The sequence below is a fragment of the Alligator mississippiensis genome, chromosome 1 (genome assembly GCF_030867095.1).
Source record: "Alligator mississippiensis isolate rAllMis1 chromosome 1, rAllMis1, whole genome shotgun sequence".
Lineage (NCBI taxonomy): Eukaryota > Metazoa > Chordata > Crocodylia > Alligatoridae > Alligator > Alligator mississippiensis.
The window spans coordinates 166,431,031-166,456,831 of NC_081824.1; the positions used below are offsets into that span (position 1 = coordinate 166,431,031).

Genomic DNA, 25,801 nt, shown 5'->3' on the forward strand with positions numbered 1-25,801 from the left:
TGGCAAGTTTACCTAGCGAGACGCTAGCATTCTCCAATGCATTCTCTAGTGCATTTGTTAATTCCATGCGTTGTTTCTTTAAGAGCCACAATGCCTGCCATTTCTTTCTTTACATTTCCATCTATTCAAATATAGCAAACAAATATTACTAGTTGTGGTTGGTCTTTGAATTTGTCAGCAGAACAGATCTCTTATATGGGCCTCTTTAAATTATTGGAAAACATTGGCTGCCTACCAGAACTCAGTCAGCATAATCTACCCTTTCCATGACAGAATGTGGGGAACAGTCAGCTATAGGGGATCGACATCCAAGGCTTTTGAGATTCAAAGCAGAGTCAAGCAGGGCTGTGTCTTTGCCCTCATCCTATTCAAGATTATCTTCTCTTCTTCTGACCTACACTTGAGATGGTATAATCAGCTTGAGCTCCAAGGGTGGCTGCAACACCTCCTAGTGGTCACACACTTCTTACCCTGCTCCAGCTCTAGGGTGCCCTCCCCTTCTCACTTGTCTGTCATGCCCTTGATGTAATTGTTTGGATTAAAAGGGGGGCTGCCCAATAGGTCCTAGAGCAAGCCCCAGTTCCTCTAGCAGCCAGCAGGTTCCTCCTGGACTCAAGCCTGCCCTTAAGCTGAATGGGCACTCTTGGCCCATCTGTGCCCCAGGACACCTGTAAGTCTTAAGGGCTAATTACATGGCTCCAACTGCCCCTTACGCTACCCGTCAACGATTTCAGTGGACATTTGGCCCTAGTTCAGTACCAGGCCACCTCAGGCCTTTATACCCTTGTCAGAGCCTCAGCCTTCCTGGCCCCAGCCCCTTTTCTCTTTCTTGTTCTCTTATCCCAGGATACTGTGTTGGGCCTAACTGCTGAGTCCCAGCCTGAATCTTAGCCTCTCGGGTTGGACCTCACTTAGTAGAAATCTGATCAGTGGCCTATGCCCATCTAAGGCTGTCTCCACCCTGCCTTGGGCACTGAGCCTGCTCTGGCTCCATGTGGGCACCTGGCTCCTGTCTCTGCCCCTCCCATGCACAGGATCCCCATGGCCCTGGCTTTGTCTTCCCCAGGCACAGGGCCCCCCAGCCCTTGTCCAGCTCATGCCCCAGCTAGGCTTCAGCCTCTCTCTCGCTCTAGGCTTGGATCTCCCCCTCAGGTCCAAGCTTGGAATCAAGACCCCCAGGAGGGCTCTAAACACTAGCATGCCCCTGGCACCCCACTGTGGGTTAAATCCCAGGTACCCTGTCATGGCCTCCATTCACTCGCCTTTCAACCACTCTCAAACCACCAGTTGAAACTGGAACCCAGGAGTAAGCTTTCTGGCAAATACAACTAAACTCTTTCTGGGTCCAAACATAAACAATAGCTACCTGCCTGCATAACAGGGCTTCCGCTTACTCCATGTAGAACATCAGCACTATTCTGTGGCATGAGGTAGAGAGGAATGCATATGGCTTTTTTTTCTGTTCACCTTCCTCAAGACAGTCCCAGTACCAGCTAGCAGATTTCCTACATTCCCCTTGCCCTGGAGCTCTTACCTCAGTGGTCTGCAAGGCCAGATTGCCTCTTCTGGGCTAAGCCCTGGGCTTTTGAGTCTTTCCTTGGGTCACCTGACCCTCTGCTTCCATCCCTGGCCTGTTAATCACTGTCCACACCTTAGGCAGACAGTCATCTTATTTAGATCCCTTCTACCATCAAATCTGTTCAGAGGGGCTAGACTGACCAGCAGGCCCTGGGCTCCCTTCCTTTTCTCAATAATGGGTCAGGGGCCCTGTTACAGCCAGACACTGAAGGAATTTTGTTTTCATACGTGTTCAACTGACATGCTTTAAAGTGAAGACTAAAGTGCAGAAAGTTTTGATTCGTGAGCTGCCATTTGCTGATGACACCGCACTGCACTGATAGCCCACACGGAAAGAGACATTCAAAGCCCCATCAGCCTCTTCACTCGCCCCTGTTAAGAGTTTGCTCTTATAATCAGCCAGAACACTGATTCACCACCCATGATCACAAGTTGTAAGTAAATCTATATACCTTGGCCATATTGTTACCAAAAACCTGTCCCTTGAGGCTGGACTGAATACCCACACAAGCAAAACATTAGGTGTCACAAGTATGCTGAGGAAAAAAGAGCTCAACATGCAGAGGAAAGAAGAAACCTCAGGAAAAACCTTGTACCACATTTAGGACTGTTAGATACGAACTGCACATGTGACAGTGCAGAAGGGGCTGTCATTCAAGAATTGTACAACCAAACCCACAGATGTTCAATGAGCTGATACCTCACAAGGTACAGTGCAAATCTACTGGCTCAAAAGACAGACAGATGCCTATTGAGGATTGGTCTTGGATATCTTGACTTATCTGATGGATCACATGGTCAAAAACCCAACAAAACAAATATATAAAAACTGCTTCATGCTTATTTTTATCTCCACTATCTCTTTTTCTTGCTTTTATTTTAAAAACTGTCTCCTACATGCAATGCACTGTCACAAGACACTTTGGCCCCAAGTACAAACTAGCCAACCTCCACTGGAGGATTCAGCTTGAGGAGGTGGCACCTTACAGCGGTAGAGCTGAGGAGGTGAGGAGAGAGCCACAGCAGTATAAGGGAGAGGCAGCATGCATGGATGAGGTCCTCTAGTAGTGGGATGGGTGAGGCCACTGAGTGGTGGAGCAGGGCACCTATATAGGATAGCCAAGACAGAATAAACTGACACAGGAGAGGCCTGGCTCAGCAAGAGGTCTCACCTCTATGAGGAGGGGTTTTAGTTCCCTGTAACAAGCCAGGGTGAATAGGGATGGTATTGTTGCATTTGAGTCAGGTCATTATCCTAGCACAGTGGTTCTCAACTTTTTTTCTAACCCCTCATTAGATTCAAGGCACCTCTTGGAAAATGACAGTTCTTTGTTTTCACTGTTGTTTTCGACAATGGAAAAAACAATATAACACTTCTTCCATTGCAAAGAACTCAGAAAGACCACAACAGGTCAGACTCTATTTGAAATCTTGTGAATCATGTTTATCTTGTGAATCATGGTTGCTAAGTGTTAATATTATGTGGCCACAGCCCCTGGTTGAGAAGCACTGCCCTAACATGACAGGATATATCTCTGTGCTGTTCTGTGGCAAAAGGTGACGGGAAATGCATGTGGCTTTTTCTTCTGGCACTGACTGGGAACTGTGCATGACTTGCAAGGCTCAGTTTGCAAGGTTATACATGACTTGCAAGGCTAGTTTAGAAGGTTTTAGATATATTTGAAGCACAAAGGGATATAAATCTTTGTTCTTTTCTCCCCTTCTAGGCTAAGTATAGACAGTCAAAACTCCCAAGACTGACTCAATTCAATCTTTGCAGGTGAATCTAAGCTGTGTAGATTGAACTGATAAGTGAGTGACAGGCATCCTCTTTTGATTCCAGAAATGCAGCCACATGCCTGCAGTGGCTCAGGCTCAGAAACTGGGGGACACCAAAGCATGCCTCCCTGCTTGGCTGGAGCAGACAGGTTGGGCAAAGGTAAGCCAGCCTACCCTGCGAGGGGCGGTTGTGGGGGAGGTGCAAAGCATCCTGGGATGCTGGGAGACTATGAGTTAACTTGAACCTGGAGGGGATCTTAAACCAGTTTTGGCCTTTCTAAAAGCAGTCTATGTACATGGAACTTCTGTTACGTTACAAATCTAAACCAGTTTCTGATCACTTATACCAGTTTATGTGTAATTTCTGTCCCTAGCCGTAAAGAGCCCTCCATCTGCTTCCAGGATGGAGAAGGGTTTCTGCTGTTTCCTTCTCTCCTGCATGCTTGGCTGCTGTAAGGAAAGTATGTTTCTGAGCTGTCCTATTCTTCTTTCAGATTTCTGGTGTTCTCAATTAAGAGGACAGTCCAGTTTATACCCGCCACCTTCTCCTTGCTTGTAGTTTTTTTAATAAACCAATCTAGTTCCACAGAATAAGTTTCTATGCCTTCCTCTGCTGTATAATGAGCCAACAGTAAGTTTAAATCCTGTCTCCCACTGGGCTGGCCTTCTCTCGCAGAATGCTACAGCTATGAAGAGAACTTAGGTCACATGTTAAAGCTGTCCTAAAGGTAAAAGGTATGTAAAACACAAATTCACTAAAAAAGCAGATATAAATTCTGGATTTTGAGCTGATGGCAAGACAAGAAGACAACCAACAAACAGAACAGAGGCTTGGCATGAGTAGTAGACCTCAAACCTAAGCAAGCTTTGCATAGGGAGATAGATGGTCCAGAAGTAAACTTAGTCACAAGATCTGCTGTAAGGGATGAACAATGGGACAAAATATAACAACTACCAGCCTTCTCAAAATGAAATATTTAATTTTCTTAGGAAGAAATGGAGAAGTAAAAGTGTTAACAGCTGCATTAGGTGACAGCAATTCCCTAGGGATTCCCTAGGTATTAGGTGATGTAAGAGTAACCTGAAAAGACAACCTATTAGAAGTTGGGAGTCACCAGACAAAAAGGTTCAAAAAGACAAATATGGATGAAGAAATATGAATACATCACCTTTGATGTGTGGAAGGATAGATATGGTATCACTGATGAGAGAGATGGATGATCCTGCTGATTTGCCTGTCTTCATATCAGTCTCAATTAGCTTTGCCCCCCATGTAAGGATCTTTGCATGATCTGTGTTCTCCCCTCCTCCACATAAGTATCCTACATTCTCTCCTCATATGTTTGGGGCTATGTGTACCCTCTCCATCATGCTGTCTCCCAAAAATGCTCTTTCCTTGAAATTTTCGGAATGAATAAGTTGCAACATTTAAACACTATTACATTACATCCAAATAGAAATATATTATTGAGTACAGGACCTCACAAGCTTGACCAATTATTGGAGTTTGGTCATAAAATACTCTTCACTACAGCATCATTATAGATATGCAAAGCCCATTGCAAAGAGGCAAAATAACTTCAATTTCTACAGGTTTATTTAGTTGACAGCACAAAAAAAAAAAAATCTCAAGCACAGCAAAGACCCAGGAACACCTACTGATTTACTATCAATGAGCAGATAGAGAGGGGAAAACACACAAAACCAAATTTACAAGTACCATGAATCAATACCAAAGTAAGTTCCAAGGTAATGTGTGACTGAGGTGGTATAGTGATCCAATTCATAGTTGCGAAGGCCAAAATGAACCATTCGATCTATTATGTATATAAGATAGCACCTGCTTCCTATTCACAGAAAAGAAATCCATAAATTTTGGCCTTTTGCTACACAGCTTACAATTCTCACTAACACTGATTTTAGAAGGGTTGAGAAAAGAGTGATAGCTACACAAACTATTACTCGATCTGTTTTTATGCAGAGAATAATGATGCGCACAGGGAGAAAAAAGGTTCCAGCAGAGGGCAGCAGTGCCCCAGCAATTACCTCTTCCTCTACCCAGAGTGATGCAATACACCCTAACACCTTTTGTCCAACAACTCTCCCAACTACACAGTTTCCCCTATATAAGATATCAAAACAAAACCTTGCCTAAGATACTGGTATAATTCATGGCTGAAATCCTTAATGTTCTGAATCAACATCAGACTTGCCATATTTATCTGGATTTGATGTCCATGTAGTTTAATGTCTTATCTTTGAAGGTGACTAGTACAAGATGTTTCACAGGAAGGTGCAATAACTTCTGCAGCAAATAGAAGTGGAAGATTTCCCCTGTTCCCACAACAGTTATCTTTGTTAGTAGGAATTGGCATAAGTCCTGAAGTACAAAGCAGAAGACTTAATATCACTTTCAATTTTTTTTTTTGGTCTTTCAAAATGCGTTTATCTTATCTCCACGGCTTCCTTGATCTGAATTAATTATACACAACCATAATTATATGTTGTTTAAAAACGATTTCCTTTTATCAGCATTAAATATGTCATCTTTTAATTTTATTTGATATACTAATATCTCATCCCTCTCAATATACTAAGACAATAAACAAAACCCAAACAAAAAACCTGGAATTTCTGACTTCTTGAGGACATATCTTGTTTTATACTTTAGTTGCACCTCCTTGTCAATATCTCTTCAATTGATTTTCTCCCAAGTCTTTAATCACCCTTCTCTGAAGCTCTTTTAATTCATTATTGTTTTTAAATGGTGGGAAGAGGATCATATACATTATCTCAAACAAAGCTAGCCCATTGATTCATAGTATTTAATTATTAATATTGTCCTCCATACCGTTCCTTCTGCTCCATACTACTTTGCTTGCCTTTTGAGATCACAGCTGTACATTTGGCCGAGGTGTGCATAGAGCTGTCTGCAGTGTTGTCAAGGTCCTATTTCTACACTGATACGTTTCATTTAGAACCTGATATGATATAAGCAGTTAAACTTTCCTGACAATATGCATTATTTTGGATTTATCATCAATTAACTGTATTTGTCTTTTCACTCTGTTTAGCTCTCTGACATTCTTCTTGGTCTTTACTAAATGCCTTTTTTCAGTATCAACTTTTGCTGCTTTATCAGTCATCCCCTTTTTCTAAATCACTAATAGATTAAACGTCACTGGATCTTACATAGAATGCCAATGCACCCTCCTGATAGACTTCTGCAACAATAAAAAATTGATCACTAAACTCCTGAATAGCACAAGAACCTCATACAAGGTATCAGACAGCACAAGTTGTATAGAAAACCAAGTCAATTACTGAAGATGGGTCCAAAGCAAAATACCAGGAAAATTTTAAGGAGCTTGAACTTTCAAAATGTTTGGATGTGGAACAGGGATTAATATGGATTAATGGCAGATCAAGAAAATATTAGTAATTTGAAATAGCTGTGAGTACTTTAGTATCCTAGCCATATGTTCTTAAGTTCTTTTGCATACGTATCAATGAGGAAAAGTTGGTCTTAGTGACTTTACAGTGCTTTCAGACTTTTTATTTTGCTAATGAATATGTGGAAGTCTAGATTACTTTGATCTAGGATTCATGGCATATTTATTTAGGACAATCATATTTAATAGTAAAGTAGGTACTGTTGTTGAACACATGGTAACATAATTCTGATGTTACAAGATTTAGAATTTGCAGTATACATCATATTTTAACACTGCTCCCAGTTTAGTTCCTGCTAAGCACTCTTCAAATTTTGCATCCATTTCCTGGCTCTGAGCTTCAGTAAAGAGGGTCTTCCAATCTTGAACAACACCTCAGAAACAATGAAACAGACAAATTAATATTCCTCAAAAAAGCACAATTCAGATAAAGAATATTGAAATGTTGACCCAAGTTGTTGAAAGATTGACCTTATTACCTCATTTCAAATCCACATGTTGCTTATACAAATGTTGGCAGGATTCTTTAAAGTGAAAGTCTTACAGTGACTTTTACATGCATCTCTGCAAGCACCTTTTATAACCAAGAGATTTTTCCCCCCAATCTCATTTTGAAAGAATAGCAGTAGGTGCTTCAGTAGTCAGCTAGTTTTGAAAATCTTTTTTTCAAAAGATGAAAGTTAATTTTCAGCCATGATTCAAAAGCATTAGTCCTGCATTTGGGACCTCCCAACAGAGCTCACACAGGGCACATATCTTAATAACTTAAAAAAAATAATAATTAACTCTCTAGATCAACATTTATTTGATGATTTTTGGATTGAAACTTGAGTAATCATGCTATAGAAATCTACCTTTTCTGAAAATAATAGGACCAAACTTGCCATGTGTTTCTGCAGATTTACTGCTCATTGACTGGAAAGTGGCATTTTCTGCAATAGATTGCATCTTTTCCTCAGGCAGAGTCAAACCCAAAAATGCAGCTATTTTTTTCACTCCTTCATACAGGTTCTGAAAAACAAGAATGTGGTGGAATCAAGTCAAAGTGAATATGTCTGATCTTTTCCTGTACTGTTGTATCATATTAACATATGTCATTCTTACATAAGCCACAACACACAGGATTAGAGTATTAAGTTCAACCAAAAAAGGTTGTGGGAAAGGTGATTATTTTAGATAATATTTTATAATTCCCTCTCCAAAACGGAAATACAGGAAGGAATCGTTCTTAATATTTTGCATTTTTCCTAATTATTGCAATTGAGGAGATTTTTGTGTAACAGCAGGAACTGTTATTGCAGAATCTTAAATTGTAAGAGTAAATGTACACATCCTGTAGGTTGAGAGATCTGAGGATACAAGGGAGTGCTTGGGGCTGGAGGGAGCAGGAGGAGGGTGATCACAGGTAGAGAGCGGCTCCTGCATCTCTCTGCAGGTAAGTCTATAGGTAAGGGGGCATAAGTGACATGTGGGGGGGGGGGGCAGAAGTGGGTAGACTGAGGTGGCAGTGGCAGCAGCTCATCCCGAGCCCCCGCAGTGAGGGAAGGAGTGGGGCAGGGTTGGCAGCTAGGGCTGTGATCGCTGCCCAGCTGGGATGGTACCCGGGGTGGGAATGTGTGGCCAGGGGGCCTGACTGGGGAGCAGGAGAGAACCATGGCTGGCTCATCAGGAGGGCGGGGAGCTGGCAGGGGGGCTGGTTCCCCACTGCTGCACACACTCCCAGGGTGGGGTTGGGCACCATAGGCAATGTGTCTGAGGGGCACATGCTCCCTCAGATTTGTGCACCCACAGCAGGGCACAGGCCTGCAGCCTGGCCAGACTGGTATGGGCAGGAGCTGCCTCCGTGGCCCAGTAGGCGGGACTCAGCATGGGAGGGGTGGCAAAACTAGTTGCCGGTGCTGCTGCTACTGCCAAACCCCCCATGCCAGCTTCACTGCCAGCAGTGCAAGGACTAACGGACTGGGGTAAGGGGCACTGCTGGAGACAGGGGGCTGTGGTTTGGGAGTGAGGGGCACTGGTGGGCTTGAAGGAGGTTCTGGCTTTGGAGTGAGGGGCACCAGCAAATAAGGGCTGCTCACACCACAAACCAGTGAGAGGGATAGCCACAGCTGGACTCATGTCCCGGGCAGGGGTAGCTCTGATTTTCTATGATAAAAAAACAAAATCAAACACAAAAATATATAGGTATTTAGCATTTATTTTATGTAACGATTAAGGCTTTAAAACTGCTTTTAAATTGTAAATATATTAAAGAATAAATGTTCAACTCATACCTATATGAGTGGCATTTCATTTTAATCATGGAAAGACATGGATTTTTTTAATCAGATAATTTTGGATATTTAAACAGAGTAAATCAGGATCCCTGGATATCACCCACAAAAATTGCTTCTTGCATTCTAAATACCTATACATTTTGGCATTTGATTTAGGGTTTTTTATTATGGAAAATCAGAACTCCTGCTGAGACCACTCTGTACATTCCAGAGAATTATACAGAGAAAAATTCAAAATTATGTGCAGGAAAACTCAACATTATGCAAAATGCATTATTATTTTTTTTTATTTTTATTTTTTTTTTACAAATTAAACTAATGTAACACTATTTGGGCTTTGTTTAAAATATATGCAGGTACTTCATATGGCTGGGGGTGAGTGTGAGGTGTATGTGAGGGATTTGTGGGCAGGTGTAGGATTTCTGGGGGAGTTGTGAAGGGGTAAGGGAATATGTGGGATTTGTGGGCAGGTGTGGGGTTTGTGGGGGCCTTGTGAATGGGTGTGCGGGGAGTGGGTGTGGGAGGGTTGTGCACAGGTGTGAGGTTTGTGGAGGGGTTGTGAAGCAGTGTTGGGGATGTAGGTGTGGGGGGAGTTTGTGGGGAGGTTGTGAAGTGGTGTGGGTGTGTGTGTGGAGTTTGTGAACAGGTGTGGGATTTGTGGAGGGGTTGTGAAGGGGTGTGTGGGGGGAGGGGTTGTGGTACACAGCCCCCACCACCGGCAGCTCAGCAGTAGCAGATGGCGGGCCCTGGGGGAGCTCATGGCCATGGAAGGCAGAGCCCCAAGCAGTATGCACCTCTGGCTGAGTCCCAGATCTTGGACCTGCTGGGCCAGGCCAGCTCCATGCCACTGGCGCACACCTTTGAACCAGACCAGGCTGGCTCTGTGCCATAATGTAGACCATGGCAGTGCAGGTGGGTGCTGCAAACCATTGGGCCAGATGGTCTCCATGCCGCCATGTGCACTCCAGCGGGAAGCTGCACATGAAAGCAAGCAGAAGCCCACCCACCCAATGGTGCACAACTTGGTGCCTCCATGTGTGGCTTCCCACCCAGCCCTATGGCATGCAGCTACCAGTCCATGTGCTATCGGGCTGAGCTGGCCCTCCACGCGGGGCTTCCCATGGACACCTCCCCACTCCCTTAGACCCACACACCTGCATCATGCTCCCCACTCATCCCGCTATCTCTTCCCACAGCCACCAACCCTCCCCCCCCAGCCCTGGCAGTCACCAGCATCTGCACTTGTCCCATTGGACCCCCCCACCCCTGCAGGTGCCCCCAATCCCTGACCTGCAGCTCTCCTCAGCCCTGCCAGAGGGGGCCTCCAGCTGGCCCCCAGTTCCCCTGCAAGTCCCACTTACCTCAAAGGCTCCAGGAGGGAAAGTGAGGCTGAGCCAAACCCCAGCTGACTGAGAGTCTCAGGCCCCACACCTTCCCGCTCTCCCTTCCCCCTTGGGACAGAGCTTAGGGTTTGCCGCCCTTTTTGCGAGAAGCTTTTGCAGGCTGGAACTCTGCCATCCTGCAGAGAGCTCTACAGAAGTGGAAAATCTGCAAATATCTCCGTTAAAATTAAAAATCTTTTTTTCCCTCTGTTAAAAGGGAAAATCCAGTGTTTTTTTTCCCCACTTTTCCATGGGAAATGGAAAACGTAGATCCCTGATCATCATCCTAACAACAGTGTAATTTAATTGTTTCGGGGGTCTCACAGACAATGGGGCATGCTTAAAATGAATTAGTTCCATCAGTGTTTCATGATCAGGGTCTTTGTGCTGAGAATGAAAAATGGGAATGGGTTATCTAATCACATGTCTCATACAAGACAAGCAGAAACCAGAGTATATTCACACCTTATAGACTAAATCAGAGGTGCATAAGCTTTCATAAGTGACACCTTAATTAATCAGAAATACCCAGAAGGAGATTTTAAAATGGCTGCTACATCATGCCTGCCTTCTTCATCTTTTGAAAATAGAGCACAGGAAAGCATAATTTGCCTGGAACAAAATGGATCTGGACTGGACAAGACACTGAGAATATACTAAATGAAGCAATTTTATATCAGATTTAACTAATGACTGTGGCAGGATACCATCACTGAACACTCTCCCATATGGATGTACAGTTTACCCCTTAAAGAAAGCACCACTTCTCTACTCCCTCTAAGTTGTTCCAACAACATAAGGGTCCCCAATAGTTAAGTCAGTATCTCTCTTCCTCATGTCTGCAATTATTTACAAAGTCCACAAGTCAAAATATACCCTCATCTTTCACAGTTTACTCACCACTTTTGGTTCAGAGTTCTGAGTTATGTTTCTGATGAGCCTTTCCTCTAGGATAGGGGTTTCAGACATTCAGCCCACAGGCCAAATACAACCTGTGGAAGTGGGTCATCTGGCCTGTGGTGATTTTTGCTATGGCTGCCAGGACTACTGTACTGGCACAGCCAGCACCCATTGGATTAACAGAGCTGTCACTGCAGTTAGGCACCTTCTCACCACCCCTGTTTTTCCACCACCAAATTTACCATTTTCAATCACCGGTGGTTACAAAAATCAGCAGCAGTCAGTGACAGGGGTGAGCCACAGTGGCATTAACTCTCTGGCTGCTAGCAGGAAACATGACCCACCAACTGATCTGCATTTGATACCCCTGCTCTAGTAAAATTGTTCTCCACTCACTAGCTCTTCTAGCTGTTACCTAATATCTGCAGAATTCTAAGTTCCAGACTTTCTATTTGTGACCTAAAAGGAGTCTTTGAGAAAAACTGATGCAAACCTACTCCTTTCTTTCTCAGATCCTACCAATGACCCTAAAACCACCCAAACTCCCTATTCATCCCAGCTCAATGGTCTGATATGTCTTTTCAATTTCTAATTTATAGTAAAAATCACCTCTTTCAGTTCTTCATATGTGATTATCAAAATATTCTCATCATCAATGTGTCTGTTCCAAGCAAGCGCATGGTCAAAATATGAGCTCCAGCAGACTGAAATTGAATAGAGCAAATACAGTAAGTCAAGGAAATTGAATATTTATTCAAATTAGCACTTAGATTTAATTTATATATGAAGTTCATTATATCATCCTGGAAAGCTTAGACTGTCTAAATATTTCTGCAGTCTGTTCTTACTACTTTTCTATGAAAGACCTTATCTTAGACCTGCAGTTCCCAATCTGTGGTACGGGTATCACTAGTGGTACGCAGATCACCTCTCAGTGGTACATGTTAACAGATTTATTATAATTAATTTATATGACAAAAATTTGCTGGTGGTACTTAAGGTTGAACTGGAAAATTTGAGGGTAGTACTTCAGGTTGTATTGTTTTAAGTTGGTGGTGCGCAATTTGTCAGGGTTTGGGAACCACTGTCTTAGACATCATTTGTTCCAGGATTTTTTTTCACTTTCTTTGCCCATTTTTCTTTTCAAACCAAACAGTAAGCTTCTACCTGTCAAGTTAAAGTAAATGTTTACAACTAATTAGTTCTTTAATATCCTTTAAAGTGATCAGGAATAAAATAGTGTATAAATATTAGAAGAGTGCATGCATCTCCTATCACATAACCTGGCTGACACTTATCAAGTGTGAAAAAAATTAAAATGTAAAAGCACAAATATGTTTAAGGTTCAGCAAACACCATATACAGGATTTACTTAAGTGAAGCTTTTAGCCTAAACAGAGTTATCACATGCTTAAGTGCTTGCAGAAGTAGGCCCTTAAGCTGAATTAAAAATTAGTTTCAGCCAGTATATTTTATTTAATTAAAATATGATACAGATCCTATGCTGTAAGTTTCATTTAAGTGCAGCAGCAAGAACTGTGGGGTATTTTTTCATGGTTGCTGATTCTCTGTTCAGTTTAGCCCAAGCTTTAGTGTAATTTAAAGTAGCAGTGGTCCCCATATGTGAAGCGGAGATAGCCTCTGTATATAGGCCCTTTACTAGGATTTATAATGGTACAAAATCAAGTATGCAAGCTTTGTATGAGCTGGAAGTTCTCCTACTCCAGAGGTTTTTCAGTTGCTCAAATCCAGCTGCTTTCTGGCCTCTTCACTGCAAAACAGTGTAAAAGGGGTTGGAACAAAGAGTAAGACTGCACTGAAACCATATGTACCCCACACATTACAGGATAGATGTTTCTCTATGTCCCTTTCAACCCTGAGCATTGTAAAAAGGGTGCGTGAAATGGGCTGTATTCGATTCGGATTCAACCCAAATTGGGGACAGTGATTTGATTCGTTGATTTGGATCAGCGTCCCAATTCAATTCGGCCGAATCCAAATCTGAAGATTTGATGTTGATTCAGAGAATCAGCAATTCAGACACAGACATAGCTTTGAATGTTTTTTCTACATACCTCAAGGTACCAGCGCAGCTTGTGAATGTTGCGATGTTGGGGTAGATGCAGCATCCAACAGGAGCACAGCAGGGCTCCCCCACGTGCTTGGCGGCAAACTCAGAAATGGACCACAAATACTTCCGGTCCACTTCCAGTTCCGCCGCTGAGCACGTCGGGGTGGACCCCCGTGCCCACCCAGCTTGGTGATCAGCCGCAGGGGGACCCCCAGACCTAGGAGGCACCAATCGCCAAGCCGGGGAGGTACAGGGGGCCCCCCAACACACTCCCCAGTGGACCCGGAAGTGGACCGGAAGTACTTCTGGTCCACTTCTGAGTCTGCTGCTGAGCACACTGGGGAAGCTCCATCCACCCCAGTATCTCAGCATTCACAAGCCACCTGGCACCTTGAGGTATGTAGAAAAAACATTTAAAGCTGTGTCTATGTCCGAATCATCAAATCTTTCCAAATCTCTCCCAATCAATTCGGAGGGTTCCGATTCAATTCAGAGAGATTAAAGGGTCTCTTGATTCGATTCAGATGAGGAGATTCAGCACCATATCAGGCTGAATCTCTGTCGAATCAAATCAGCAACCGAAGCTTCTCACAGCCCTAAATTGTAACATAGTTCATTTCCTGATTTCATAACTGCTGTGGCACTGCAAAAATAATAGGAGTAAAAAGCAGTCAAATACATTTTTAAAAAGGAAAGAATGTACAATGTTTCAGGTAAACTTATCAGCAAATTACTAAAAACCCTGAAACCCATTTGAGAACCATAGCAGCTAGCATAACAAGGGGATTAGAGTGAGCCTGGTGTTAAAATTCAGTTCTACTCTGAAAAATGGTTGTATAAAACATGGTTCTGACTCAGATCTTACTCAGATCTGTTTCCCTTCATGTAACCAAAGCCATATCTACTGACTTGAATAAATAAAATATTGTTTTACCCCTTTTTACTCTGGTAGCTCTGCAGAGCTGAAGCAGTTGTGGATATATGAATGGAACCTATTCCATTTTCCATCACTGGAACAGCATGCCAGCTTGGAAGTTCAAACTTTTTGGAGGTGTAATGTAGCCTCAAGAACTGCCATCATTGTTTGTGGTGATGAAGCAGAAGAATGGAAGAATTCAACTTGATTCACAGTCCCAGCTTGAATTTGAAAAACTGGCAGTTATAAACAATGTTTTTATTTTTTAACAAAATACCTTTCATCTGGAAATAACCAGGTGCATCTACATGGGCATTAATGTACCATTGCTACTGTGCATTAAGTTTAGTTTCTCTAATGTGAGGTACTACATAAATGCACAGTAGCAATGGTGCACAGTCTTTTTGTGATGCTTAATTGGCAGCAGACAAATTCTACTGCACATTAGCACGGTTTTTGCCATGACATGCTAGTGTACAGTAGAATTAGTCTACTGGGCATTAAGTGTCTCATGTAGATGCACTCATATACATACTGATATGTATATGGTACTCACAATGCCATTTTTATTCTATAGTAGAGCTTCACTTTAAATTGGTGTTATTCTCATTGCTGTTCTTACCGGGTCTATTTGAGGCTATTCCCCACCAGGTTATTTTGTATTTGTATAATTATAAATTGTATAATGAGTGCACTATTAAAACTATAGCTAAGAACAAATATTGCTAAGATATAACAAGTGTACCTTCTCCACTTATGAACTTTTGAAAGAACTCATCCCAGGAGCTCATAGTTGGAAGCACAGGATTGTTGTTATAGAAGTGGTAATAGGATACAGCTGTATCTTTTGGATTTCGAAATACAACCACTACCTTTTAAAACAGGAAAGAAAAATGAGTCTTGATTACAAGTAGCCTGTGTTAAAAACATATTCATATCTTGCCAGGTACACTGTATGGGAAAACCATTATTGCTCAACAGAGCTCCGCTAAAGTCAGAGGAAGCCTGTGGAGGCACAAGATCTGCCTCTACAAGTATACAAACTTGCCTGCAGGCTAGGCTTTGTTTCTAAATTTCAGTTCCTGTACATAGTTTCATAGTTTCTAGGGTTGGAAGAGACCTGAACAGATCATCAAGTCCGACCCCCTGCCTTGGGCAGGAACAAGTACTGGGATCATAATACCCAGCCAGATATCTATCCAAACTCTTCTTGAAGACCCCCAAGGTAGGGAAGAGCACCACCTCCCTTGGGAGTCCATTCCAGAGCCTGACAGCCCATTACTTTACAGCCACTCAAGTAGGCATAAGTCACCATATTTACTGTGCAGTGTAGACAAGCACCCATACTGTACAGTAATTTTGGTTACTGCACAGTAAATGCATACATGTAGACACGCCCTGTCAGAATAAAATGCATCATGTTCTACAGAAGCCATACAGAGATCAACTGACAGGAGAAAATACGAATTATCTCAGAAAATGGATAATGTCAAGTTGTCAACCCTTATTAAAATAGTCACTTACCTTAGCCTTTTTTTCAAAGACAGACTTTGGAATATTATCATAATGGAGATGTGTGTAAAAAACTCGTGGAGAAGATGAATCTTTTATTTTCTAAAGCAAAACAGAAGAAGTGTAAGCAAAAAAAAAAAAAGCCATAAAACTTCTACCTCAAAGATGCTGACAGTTTATGATACTGATATGTTTACTTTGAAGTTAAAAAAAGGGTGCAAGTGTCAGATAGTGTTTTCTCTCCTTTTCTAGGCTTGAGGTTAGGGTTAAATTAATATTTTTCTTTTTATCATCTCACACTTAGTTCTGTGGTTCAATACTTTATGCTAAGATTTCCAAGAGTAACAGAAATTAAGACAGAATCAACTTCAAATTTCCAGCATGAAAAAACATCTATGATTTTGTAACATGTTTTGTTCTAATCTGGGTTGTTAAAAAAAACAGAAACAATTAAAAATACTGGATGCTAAAAATACATTTCAAAATTTGGTCAATGTTGACCTGAAATTTTTCTGGCTTTCCAAATTCAAGCATCATGTGTTGCTCCAGTGTGGGTGCCTCTTTTTGAAGTGAAGCTGTCAAGTCATTTAATATCTTTTTAACCCAATTAGTTCCTGAAATAGAATAAAACAGTTTAGAGAAGGAAATTAGGACTTCTAAAATTGTAACCTGTGAAATATCCAGGGCACCTGTAATTTTCCAAAAGAAAATTGTGATTTTTAAGTTGATGATATCTCCTTAGTATTGTATTATAGGTGAGAATGGATTTCCTGTACTTGTTGCAACTAGGGGCACGTCTACATGAGACGCTACTGTGCAGTCTGTGCATTAGCAAGTACTAAATGAAGGCAAAGTAACTGGATTTACTGCACAGTAGTGCCAGCGAAAGTCTTTTATGTGACACTACTTCCCAGTAGCCTAAAAATACTATGCAGTAGCATATTAGCACTGTCTGTGCTGTGACATGCCACTGTGCAGTATTATTCAACTTCTGCACAGTCAGTCATATTTTCCAGGGCAGCTGTCTTTTAGGGTTTGCCTTTATGCATATAATGCCTCCAATAGGTACTTTGGCTGCTGCTTCTGCTATATATGATAAATAGGCAGCAGCACAGGAATATGGTGGAAATAGTTTAAAAAAGACCACAGAATTCTTGTACTTTCCATTCAAAATTGAAGAGCAAAGAGAACAAGTGAAGATGATTAATTAAAAGCTATTCCTGCAAATTCTGCAAACTGCTATATATTCTTTCTTTATAACCCTAGTCAGTTAAGGGAATTCTTTTCACTTTAGGGCTAGGGACAGAAATTACACACAAGCCAGTATAAGTGATTGAAAACCAGTTCAAATCTGTAACACAAAAGAAGTTCAGCATACATAAACTGCTTTCAAAACGGTTGAAACCAGTTTAAGATAAACCTGGATGGATGTAGTATCAGACTTAACTGATTTAAGTTGAATCACTTTATTGAACTTCTGTCCCAGTTCCCCTCCAAATTCAAGTTAACTCTCAGTCCTCCACCATCCCAGGATGCTTTGCACCTCCCCTATACCCCCTCGCAGGGTAGATGGGCTAGCCTTAGCCCAAGCTGTCTGCTCCAGCCGAACAGGGAGGCGTGCTCTAGCACCCTCAGCTTCTGACTTGGGCCACTGCACTTGTGGCTGCATTTCTGGAATCGAAAGTGAATGTCTGTTCGTTCGCTTATTAGTTCTATCTACATAGCTCAGACTTCAATCTACGAACATTGAATCGATTCAGAGTTGGGCTTTTTGACTGTCTGTACTTAGCCTAGATGTGAAAAAGAACACAGAAGCAACTGACTCAGGGATGCTCAGTTGGGACAATAAAGAGCATCAGCAGTAGAATAGGTGCCTTGTAGGAAGACTCGCTATAAGGCTGAAGAATAGCGAGCAGGATTCCTCTCCACCTCAGCATAAGAGGGTGAGCAAAGGTGAAGAAAAATATTTCAGGAGAGTTCAAGAATGGAAATAAAAAAAGAGAGAATTGGGGAGAATAACAGATAAGGTGAACAGAAAAAAAGTTTGATGGAGGATACTTGAGAAAAGGGAAAAAAATGGAACAAAAAGGAAGATAAATTTGAGGAAAGAGCTTCCAAGAAGTTAAGGAAAACCCAGATATTTAGCATATCCCCCAACATTTTGATGGATCCAAGATCTACTTCATCTTTGTGATAGATTTAAGATCTTGGAAGCATGGAAGTTTAAAAGACCATTATACTGAGATGTCCCAGATGCAGGCTACATATGGTTTATAGAATAATAATGAAACATGCATTATATATAACTGTAAGATCTTGAATTACTTGGAAATAACTAATGCAAATCATCAGGCAAGGTAACAAGTCTGAATGGCTTTGCCCTATGAGTGAAATCACAAATCCTAGTTCAAAGGAGCCATACAAACAATTAAAGTGAAGGTTATAAGGAGACATACCCAAGCTGGTGTGGAACATAAAGAAAAACAGTCCAGAAATAATAAACAAACAGGTGTGTGTACTGAACACAATCCCCCACTCCCTGCTGCGCAGGTCCCTGCGCTCCACAGGGAGTGGGGGGAGCCCCACCCCCTGCTTCTGAGCAGAATCCAGCACGGGGCTTCCTCGCTGCAAGTGCAGAGCTGCAAATGCGTGGCATGGAGCCCCAGGAACAGAGGCAGCCAGCACTGCACTGGGGACAAGAAGCACAGCCCTGTGCAGCCTGCTTGGCTGCTTCTATCCCTGGGGCTCCACACCATGCACCTGCAGCTCTACATTCATAGCGGGGAAGCCCTGTCCTGGATTCTGCATGGAAGCAGGGGTTGGAGCTCCCTCCACTCCCGGCAGAGTGTGGGGACCTGCGCAGCAGGGAGCAGGGGAGGCAGCAGGCTCCAGTGTGGGGATTGCTCTGCTGCAAGTGCTGGAGCTGCAGGCACAGGAAACAGAGTCCCAGTGATGGGGCAGACTCCACTCCCTCCCCCTGCATAGCACTGGCTGGAGCCACGCCACGGCAGTGGGAAGAGAGGGAGGAGGGGAAAGAGTTTCCCTTTGGGGTTGGGCATCCATGTGTGCCAGGATTGCTCCTCCTGTCAGGGAGCCACTGGGGTGGGCCTGCTGGGGCCTGGCCATGCCCCTGATCCTCAGCTCAGCTTCCCTGTGGAAAAGAGGACTGCTCTAGCAGTCCTGGGCTTCGGGCTTAAGTCACTACAGGCATGTTCTGAACATCTATCCACTTGCAAACTGGTTCACTCTCTGCAGGTTAGACTAGCCTGCAAAGACTGAATCAGTTCAGGCTCAGGCTTTTTGAATGTCTCTCTCCAGCCAAGAAGAGTAACTGTATTTGATTCTGATCCATCACTGGAAAAAAGCCACTTTTGAGAAAAATCAAGTATAAAAAAAATATATCTGGCATTTTTTCCAACATGAAAGGCTTAAAACTTTCAAAAAAAAAAAAAAAAAAAAAAAAAAAAAAAAAAGTCCAGGCTTCAGCTTCCATGATCACAGCCCACTCTTTGGTGAGGGAGGCAGTGGGCTGCTGGGAAAAGACAGCCTCCACCTCACTCTGCTGTGGAGGAGGCTCTTCTCAGCCAGACTGACTGACCTGCTCGACTGGGCTTTAAACTGAGCCTGCGGGGGAATGGGGGGAGTACTGCCACTGCAAGCCCACTGGGCAGCTTTTGTAAATCCAGCAGGCTAAGACACTCAAGGAACCCACCCCTGCCCCAGCCCCAAAGCGATCTGTAGGAAAGGTAAGGGCCCCCAATGGGGCACTTATATGCCTGCACATGAATGCCAGAAGCTTGGGGAACAAACAGGAGGAACTGGTCCTCCTGCTAAGCCAAAAGGATTATGATCTCATAGGGATAATGGAGACCTGGGGCACTCCACCTATGACTAGGCCACAGGTATAGACGACTATACCTTGTACAGGAGAGACTGTATGGGCAAAAAGGGTGGGGGGCAGGTAGCTCTCTATGTCAAAGAAAGCTATGCGTCCCTGCAAGCTGACACTGGCACCTAGGGGGGATGACTGGAAACTCTCTGGGTCAAAATCCATGGCAAACAAGGCACAGGAGACACAATAGTGGGGGTCTACTACAGACCTCCTAACCAGGATCAAGAGCTTGACCAGGAATTCGCCAGGGAACTAGATGAGGCTACGCGCTCCTGATGCATGGTTGTCATGGGAGATTTCAACATTTCATGGGAAGATCACTCAGCCACATCCGAATGGTCGCAAAGTGTGTATGAGCTCTATCTGACTCAAGAAGTCCACGGACCAACGAGAGGCAAAGCACTGCTTGACCTAGTACTGGCAATGGAGGATGACTTAATCAGCAACCTAACAATCAAAGAGAAGCTGGGTGACAGCGACCATGAGCTGATCACCTTCACCATCCACCATAAAGCAGACAAGTCAGTCAGCAAAACAGAAGTCCTCAACTTCAGGAAAGCTGACTTTGACAAGCTCAGGAGGCTTGTTGGCATGGCCCTAAGTGACCATGTCCCAAAGGGGAGGGGAGTTCAGGAAGAGTGGTTGCTCCTCAAGGGCGTGATCCTGAAAGCACAAGCAACGTCTATCCTGTCTCAGAGGAAAGTCAGCAAAAGGGCACAGCAGCCCCCTTGGCTCTGCAGGGAACTAGTGGACCTCCTGCATCTAAAAAGAAAGGCCTGTAAAGGATGGAAGGCTGTGAACACATCACATAGTATGTGATGTTGCAACCAGCAAAGCAAGCAAAACTTGGCTTGCATCCATAGATGCTTCTCTAGCAAATCCTCGATGTCATCCTCCCACTGTACTCAGCCTTGGTGAGGCCACAGCTGGAGTACTGTATCCAATTCTGGGCTTCACAATTTAAAAAGGATGTGAAGAAGCTGGAGAGAGTCCAGAGAAGAGCCATGTGCATGATCAGAGGGCAGGAAAACAGGTCTTATGATGACAGGCTGAGAGCTATGGGACTCTTCAGCCTGCAAAAGTACAGGCTCAGGGGGCACCTGATGGTTGCCTATAAGTATATAAGGGGTGTGCATCAGGATCTGGGGGAATGCTTGTTCACCAGAGCACCCCATGGGATGACAAGGTCAAATGGTCACAAACTCCTCTAAGACGATTTCAGGCTGGACATAAGGAAGAACTTCTTTACTGTCCAAGCCCCCAAGGCCTGAAACAGGCTGCTGCCAGAGGTGGTGCAAGCACCTACTCTGGATTCCTTTAAGAGTCAATTGGACATTTATCTTGCTGGGATCCTGTGACCCCAGCTGACTTCCTGCCCCTGGGGCAGGGGGATGGACTTGATGATCTTCTGAGGCCCCTTCCAGCCCTAATGTCTATGAAATCTATGGAAAAGCAAAGTTTTATTGTAGCTTCTGAAACAGAAATTAGCATTGGGCTGAGAACACCCCTCCATCCCCAAAAAGATTCTGCTACTTCATACATTTGTAGGACACGTTCCCAAATCAGATAGCAACCTGGATTACAAGAGTTAAATCTCACTGAGGTTGCAACTGGTGTGTGTGTGTATGTGTCCGTGCGTAAGAAACAGAGAACCAGCCCAGTTAGCGTTAAACTCATAAAAACACAAGAAAAGGGGCTGATTAGTGCTTAAATAATGAGTTCTCCTGGGGAAAAGAATGGTTGGCTCTGTCCTTGGTTGTTTATATTTTATTTATGTTGAGAGCATGTGGCTTCAGGTTTCATCAGTTTATATTAGCTTGGCTGGACAAGAATCTTGTAAATAAACTGAAAATCCCAGAGAAAAAATAATTTAGCCTGGGTCTTTAATTAACTTTTTTTTCTGCAGTTGCTCAGACAACAGCTCGGAGGGAAAAAGTTAGACATACTAGTTAGTTTATTTTATTATTTGAAATGCACAAAGGGAGAGTTACACATTTCAGTCTTTTTCCACCTGTGCCTATGTTTTTGGTAGTCTAGCTACATTTTCTGTATCAATGTAATGGTGAAACCTTTAGCTAATTAGATTGCTTTCCATTTGCCTTCTTTTGTCAAGCAAACTCCTTTCTTCCCTCACATCCTTCTTCAAAGTACATTTCCAAAAAAGCCTTTCAGAACAACTGTTCCAAGTCACTATCAGTTCTGATGCTGGGATTTTCAACTGTGGTTTATTTTTTTTAAGTGCACAGCCACAGAACAGAAAAAAACAACTGTGCATCTCTCCAGAGAATGCACTCATCCAACCTGATGTAGAGAATGCAAAGTAATCACACCGAGTGTGGGATCAGCAGCCCCAAACTGACACAAATACAAGGCTTCCAAAGACACCATTTTGACCATTGTTTCCCCTTCACTGTTTCCAGCACAGTTAAAGGGAAAACACTTAGTTAAGAAGTAGATAGTTGGAGTTAGTATGCAAAATTCAGTTAGTTAAACAGTAAGGCTGAAATATAATTTGCAAAAATGCAGTTTATGCACCTAATCAGGGACAGATTCAGAGGGATGCACGGGTGCACTTGCTTTCCCTCCCCCCCCTTGATTCCTGCTTCATTCAAAGTTTAAAACCACCTGCCTGGCAGTGGCATTTCTAGTTGTGCAGGGCTGGCTGAGGGAGTCACTTGATCTCATGGCTTATTACAATCTACCCACTCCCTTCCAAACTCTCCATTCCACAGGTGTTACAGATCCACTCTTCTTTTTAATAGCCTTGAAGTTCCACCAATCCTTTGTTCTGCAATTCTGCTATCCGTTTGCTGCTCCTGGTAATAAAACTTCTATTTCACAACCCTGCAGATTATTTGTTTTTTGCTTCGATCAAACTGAATAACACAGACGTAGGCCCCTAGCATATTGGTAAAGCTTCTAGTTACTTTAATCAGAGAAAAATATGTTGTTTTATATGGGATGCACCTCATCATCTGCACCCCCTTTCTGCCCATTGTTAGAAATTGTGTGCAGAGAAAGGGGTTTCCTTTAGCAATAGGGGAAGCGCAGCCTGTACCTTCAGGGGCCCACAACTTCCTGTGCCTTATTTGGTAAACCTTTTTAAAACTTTATTTTGATTGGAGCTTACGCTGCAGGTAAAAGAAAAGTTACGCAGTACTAGTCATTTTCTGCTAAAGCTTTGCGCATGCGAAAATATCATGTAACCAGAGAATATAAATACATGTGTAAGAGTACAACCGGGGCCCCTCTGCCTTTTCTGAGGTGGAGGGACCTTGGGCTGAATAAACTGGAAAGACCACACCCTCGTCTCCTGCTTATTTGAGTTTCAGCTGGGAAACCAGCCCCGTTGGGGTCAGGAGTATTCGCAGGTGTTCCCTTTCCAGGTTGGGAGCTTAAGCAAATAATTTCTCCTATACCATGCACTTAACTGATATGCACATAACCAATGTTTATTCCAAATACACAAGTCAATGGACTTGGATTTGAGTTGTGTTATACATTGAAGCAAATTATGCATTTTGCTGGAATGCGTATAAATGGAGTATGCTGCATGCTCTGAACTGCCTGGCCTTTACTCCCATCGATTTTAACATCAGCAGAACTGGGCCAATATTGACTGTTTTTGAAAATCCCACCCTAACTGTTCTCTGTCTGAACAATCTTGCCTGTGTCTCTTTTATACTAACCTGTGCCTTTTATGTTTTATAGCTCTAATTAACTGTGTTTAAGAAATGAGAACCTTTGGAATAATTCAGAGTCTGATTTGGCTTCCCATCTATCCACCACATATAGTACTGCATATACATAAAAAATTGAGATACGCTTGCTGTAGAAACCAAAGAGCTTTGAAGTGCTGGAGCTTTGTATTATTAAGCTCCCCATGGCTTTGTACAATTCTTGGCATTTAGTTTACTATAGCGAATATCATTTGTCTGCCCCAATATCCAGGTCACTGCTAAATTAAATACATGCATCTAAAATTATATGAGCTACACAGCGCTCCCTAATACGTTGGTTCCCTGTGGTAAGTAAATGAGGCTTTACTTACAAGCAGCATTTTAATTTTAGTGCTTTTCTGCATTCCTAAAAATGATCATATGTTTGGCATCTATGAAACTTTATTTTTGTGCATGCACATGGGTACACAAAAGGTCACTACTCACCGGATTTTGGATAAGCAACAAGAAACACATCATCTTTTCTAACTTCCATCATGTCCAGTGCTTGGAAGGTTTCTGCACTACACAATGAAGGGTAAAACACCCCTTGGTAGGTAATCAGCAGCTCTTCAGACTTTTTCCTAGTAGCTTCTTCAATAAATCTCTCTATTTCTTTAACAGCTGGGTCGCTGGCCATGGCTAGAACTTGCTGTGTGCCTCTTGCCAGAATCTCTCGCAATTGATAATGATTTCTAGATTTCTTTAGTTTGTGGAGGTGGAGTGAGGAACTCTCGATTGCGTAATTTTTTGCTAACTCAATGTCTGACTGTACTCCTCTTGCTTAATGAGGGAAACTACAGCTAAAAAAAAAAAGCCTGAACTACAAGCCTCTGCAGCATGAACTTTTCGCCTTATATTATAAAGTGTAACTGCTTTCGCTATGTATTGGTATTGTAGATTACATTTAAATGAAGCTTTCTCCAGATAGGAGTGGCGAGTAAACAAAACATGACAATTGGAAGGAGGAGGAGCATCAGAAGTCTTGCCCCTCCACAAGTCATGATGATAAGAAAGTTTCTTGACCTAACACCCTTGCTGTAATTTTCCCCTTGTGTAACATGATCTTTTAAGGGGCAGCCTGGGATCTAATGCCTTGTTATTTTGGTTTGCGTGAGAACCAAGAGTTGTAAAACTGGGTGAGTCACATCAATAGTGAGTGAAAAGCAAGTGAAAGGTTGGTAGTAGTTGCTTTTCCTCCTTTATAGGATAATTAACATCTTACTGTGGAGAGACTGACATTTTTATATAGTAAAGATTTTGCATATTTTTTTCTTTTAAGTCTATTACTAATGCACACATCAAGCTCTAATTTGGCCAAAACCTGACAGCCTCCATAACTCAACATTTCATATGAATCCCTCCACATCAGAACCTACTACTGTCCATAGGGAATTAATACAACCCAATCAAACCCATATTCCAATATCCTTCACCCATAAAACAACTTTACCGTGTCCACTCTAAGGCTAAAAACAGGTTGGATTTCTCAGGACAAAGCCTTTAATTCTAGCATTCTACAGTCCATTATCCCACTTTAAGTACCTGTGAAGTATCTATGATAACATATTACCACCCAACCCCCCAATCCAAACTAATTCAAGTTTCTGTATTTACTTGAAAAGAAATTGAGGGTCCCCTCCCCCCCCAAACAACATAGGAAAAAGCCCCTCATCATCTTATGTTTGCATGTAAGGAAACCTTATTAAACCCATTAAACTATTGCCAAACTACTGTCCCTCATTAACTACTGCCAGAAGCAGCATGTGCTTAGTAATCAAAATTACATAAGAAGTTGATTAAATGTAGCTGACACTGAGCACAACTATAGGGTGACCATAAGGAGAGGGTGTATCTACACAAGATGCTCAACAGTGAATTAGCATAGATAACTGTGAAGTAACCACATGCTACACATGCACATGCTTACTTCACAGTAAATCTCCCTAATCCCGAGTAAATTTGCTACCTGCAAATGCAAGTAGCAAAAATATGTTTGTAATAAAATAGTTTGTACTATGTACAAGTAGGTACAATAGTGCGGCTTAAAAGCATGTTTATGGAATCTGTGCTAAAACTTGCAACAGTTTAAATAAAGGTCAAATGTATCAATTCTGGATGAACTAAATCTATGGGTACCTGTAGTAAGTAATCTGCCTGCATGTGGGAAGCGCACACACACCATGCAATGGTCAGCTCTCACTTCATCTCCCTCACTGCACCATGCTGTGGACTACCCCAGTGCCATGGTCTGGTCTGGTCTGGTCTGGTCTGGTCTGCTGCCCTGCCCTGCCCTGTGTGGATAGGAGCAGGGAGCTAAGGCT

General features: G+C 42.7%; 1 protein-coding gene across 1 annotated transcript; it reads right to left on the reverse strand.

The window, feature by feature from the left end:
- Positions 1–4,936: 4,936 nt before the first annotated feature.
- LOC102560705 (sulfotransferase 6B1) lies at positions 4,937–24,453 on the reverse strand. The gene is made up of 7 exons (XM_019500569.2): positions 23,925–24,453; positions 16,368–16,480; positions 15,879–15,968; positions 15,100–15,226; positions 11,977–12,071; positions 7,664–7,820; positions 4,937–7,183 (listed from the first exon to the last, which is right to left on the reverse strand). The coding sequence occupies exons 1-7, from the start codon at positions 24,115–24,117 to the stop codon at positions 7,053–7,055; spliced, it is 906 nt and encodes a 301-aa protein (XP_019356114.1). The 5' UTR covers positions 24,118–24,453; the 3' UTR covers positions 4,937–7,052.
- Between the last annotated feature and the right edge of the window lie 1,348 nt (positions 24,454–25,801).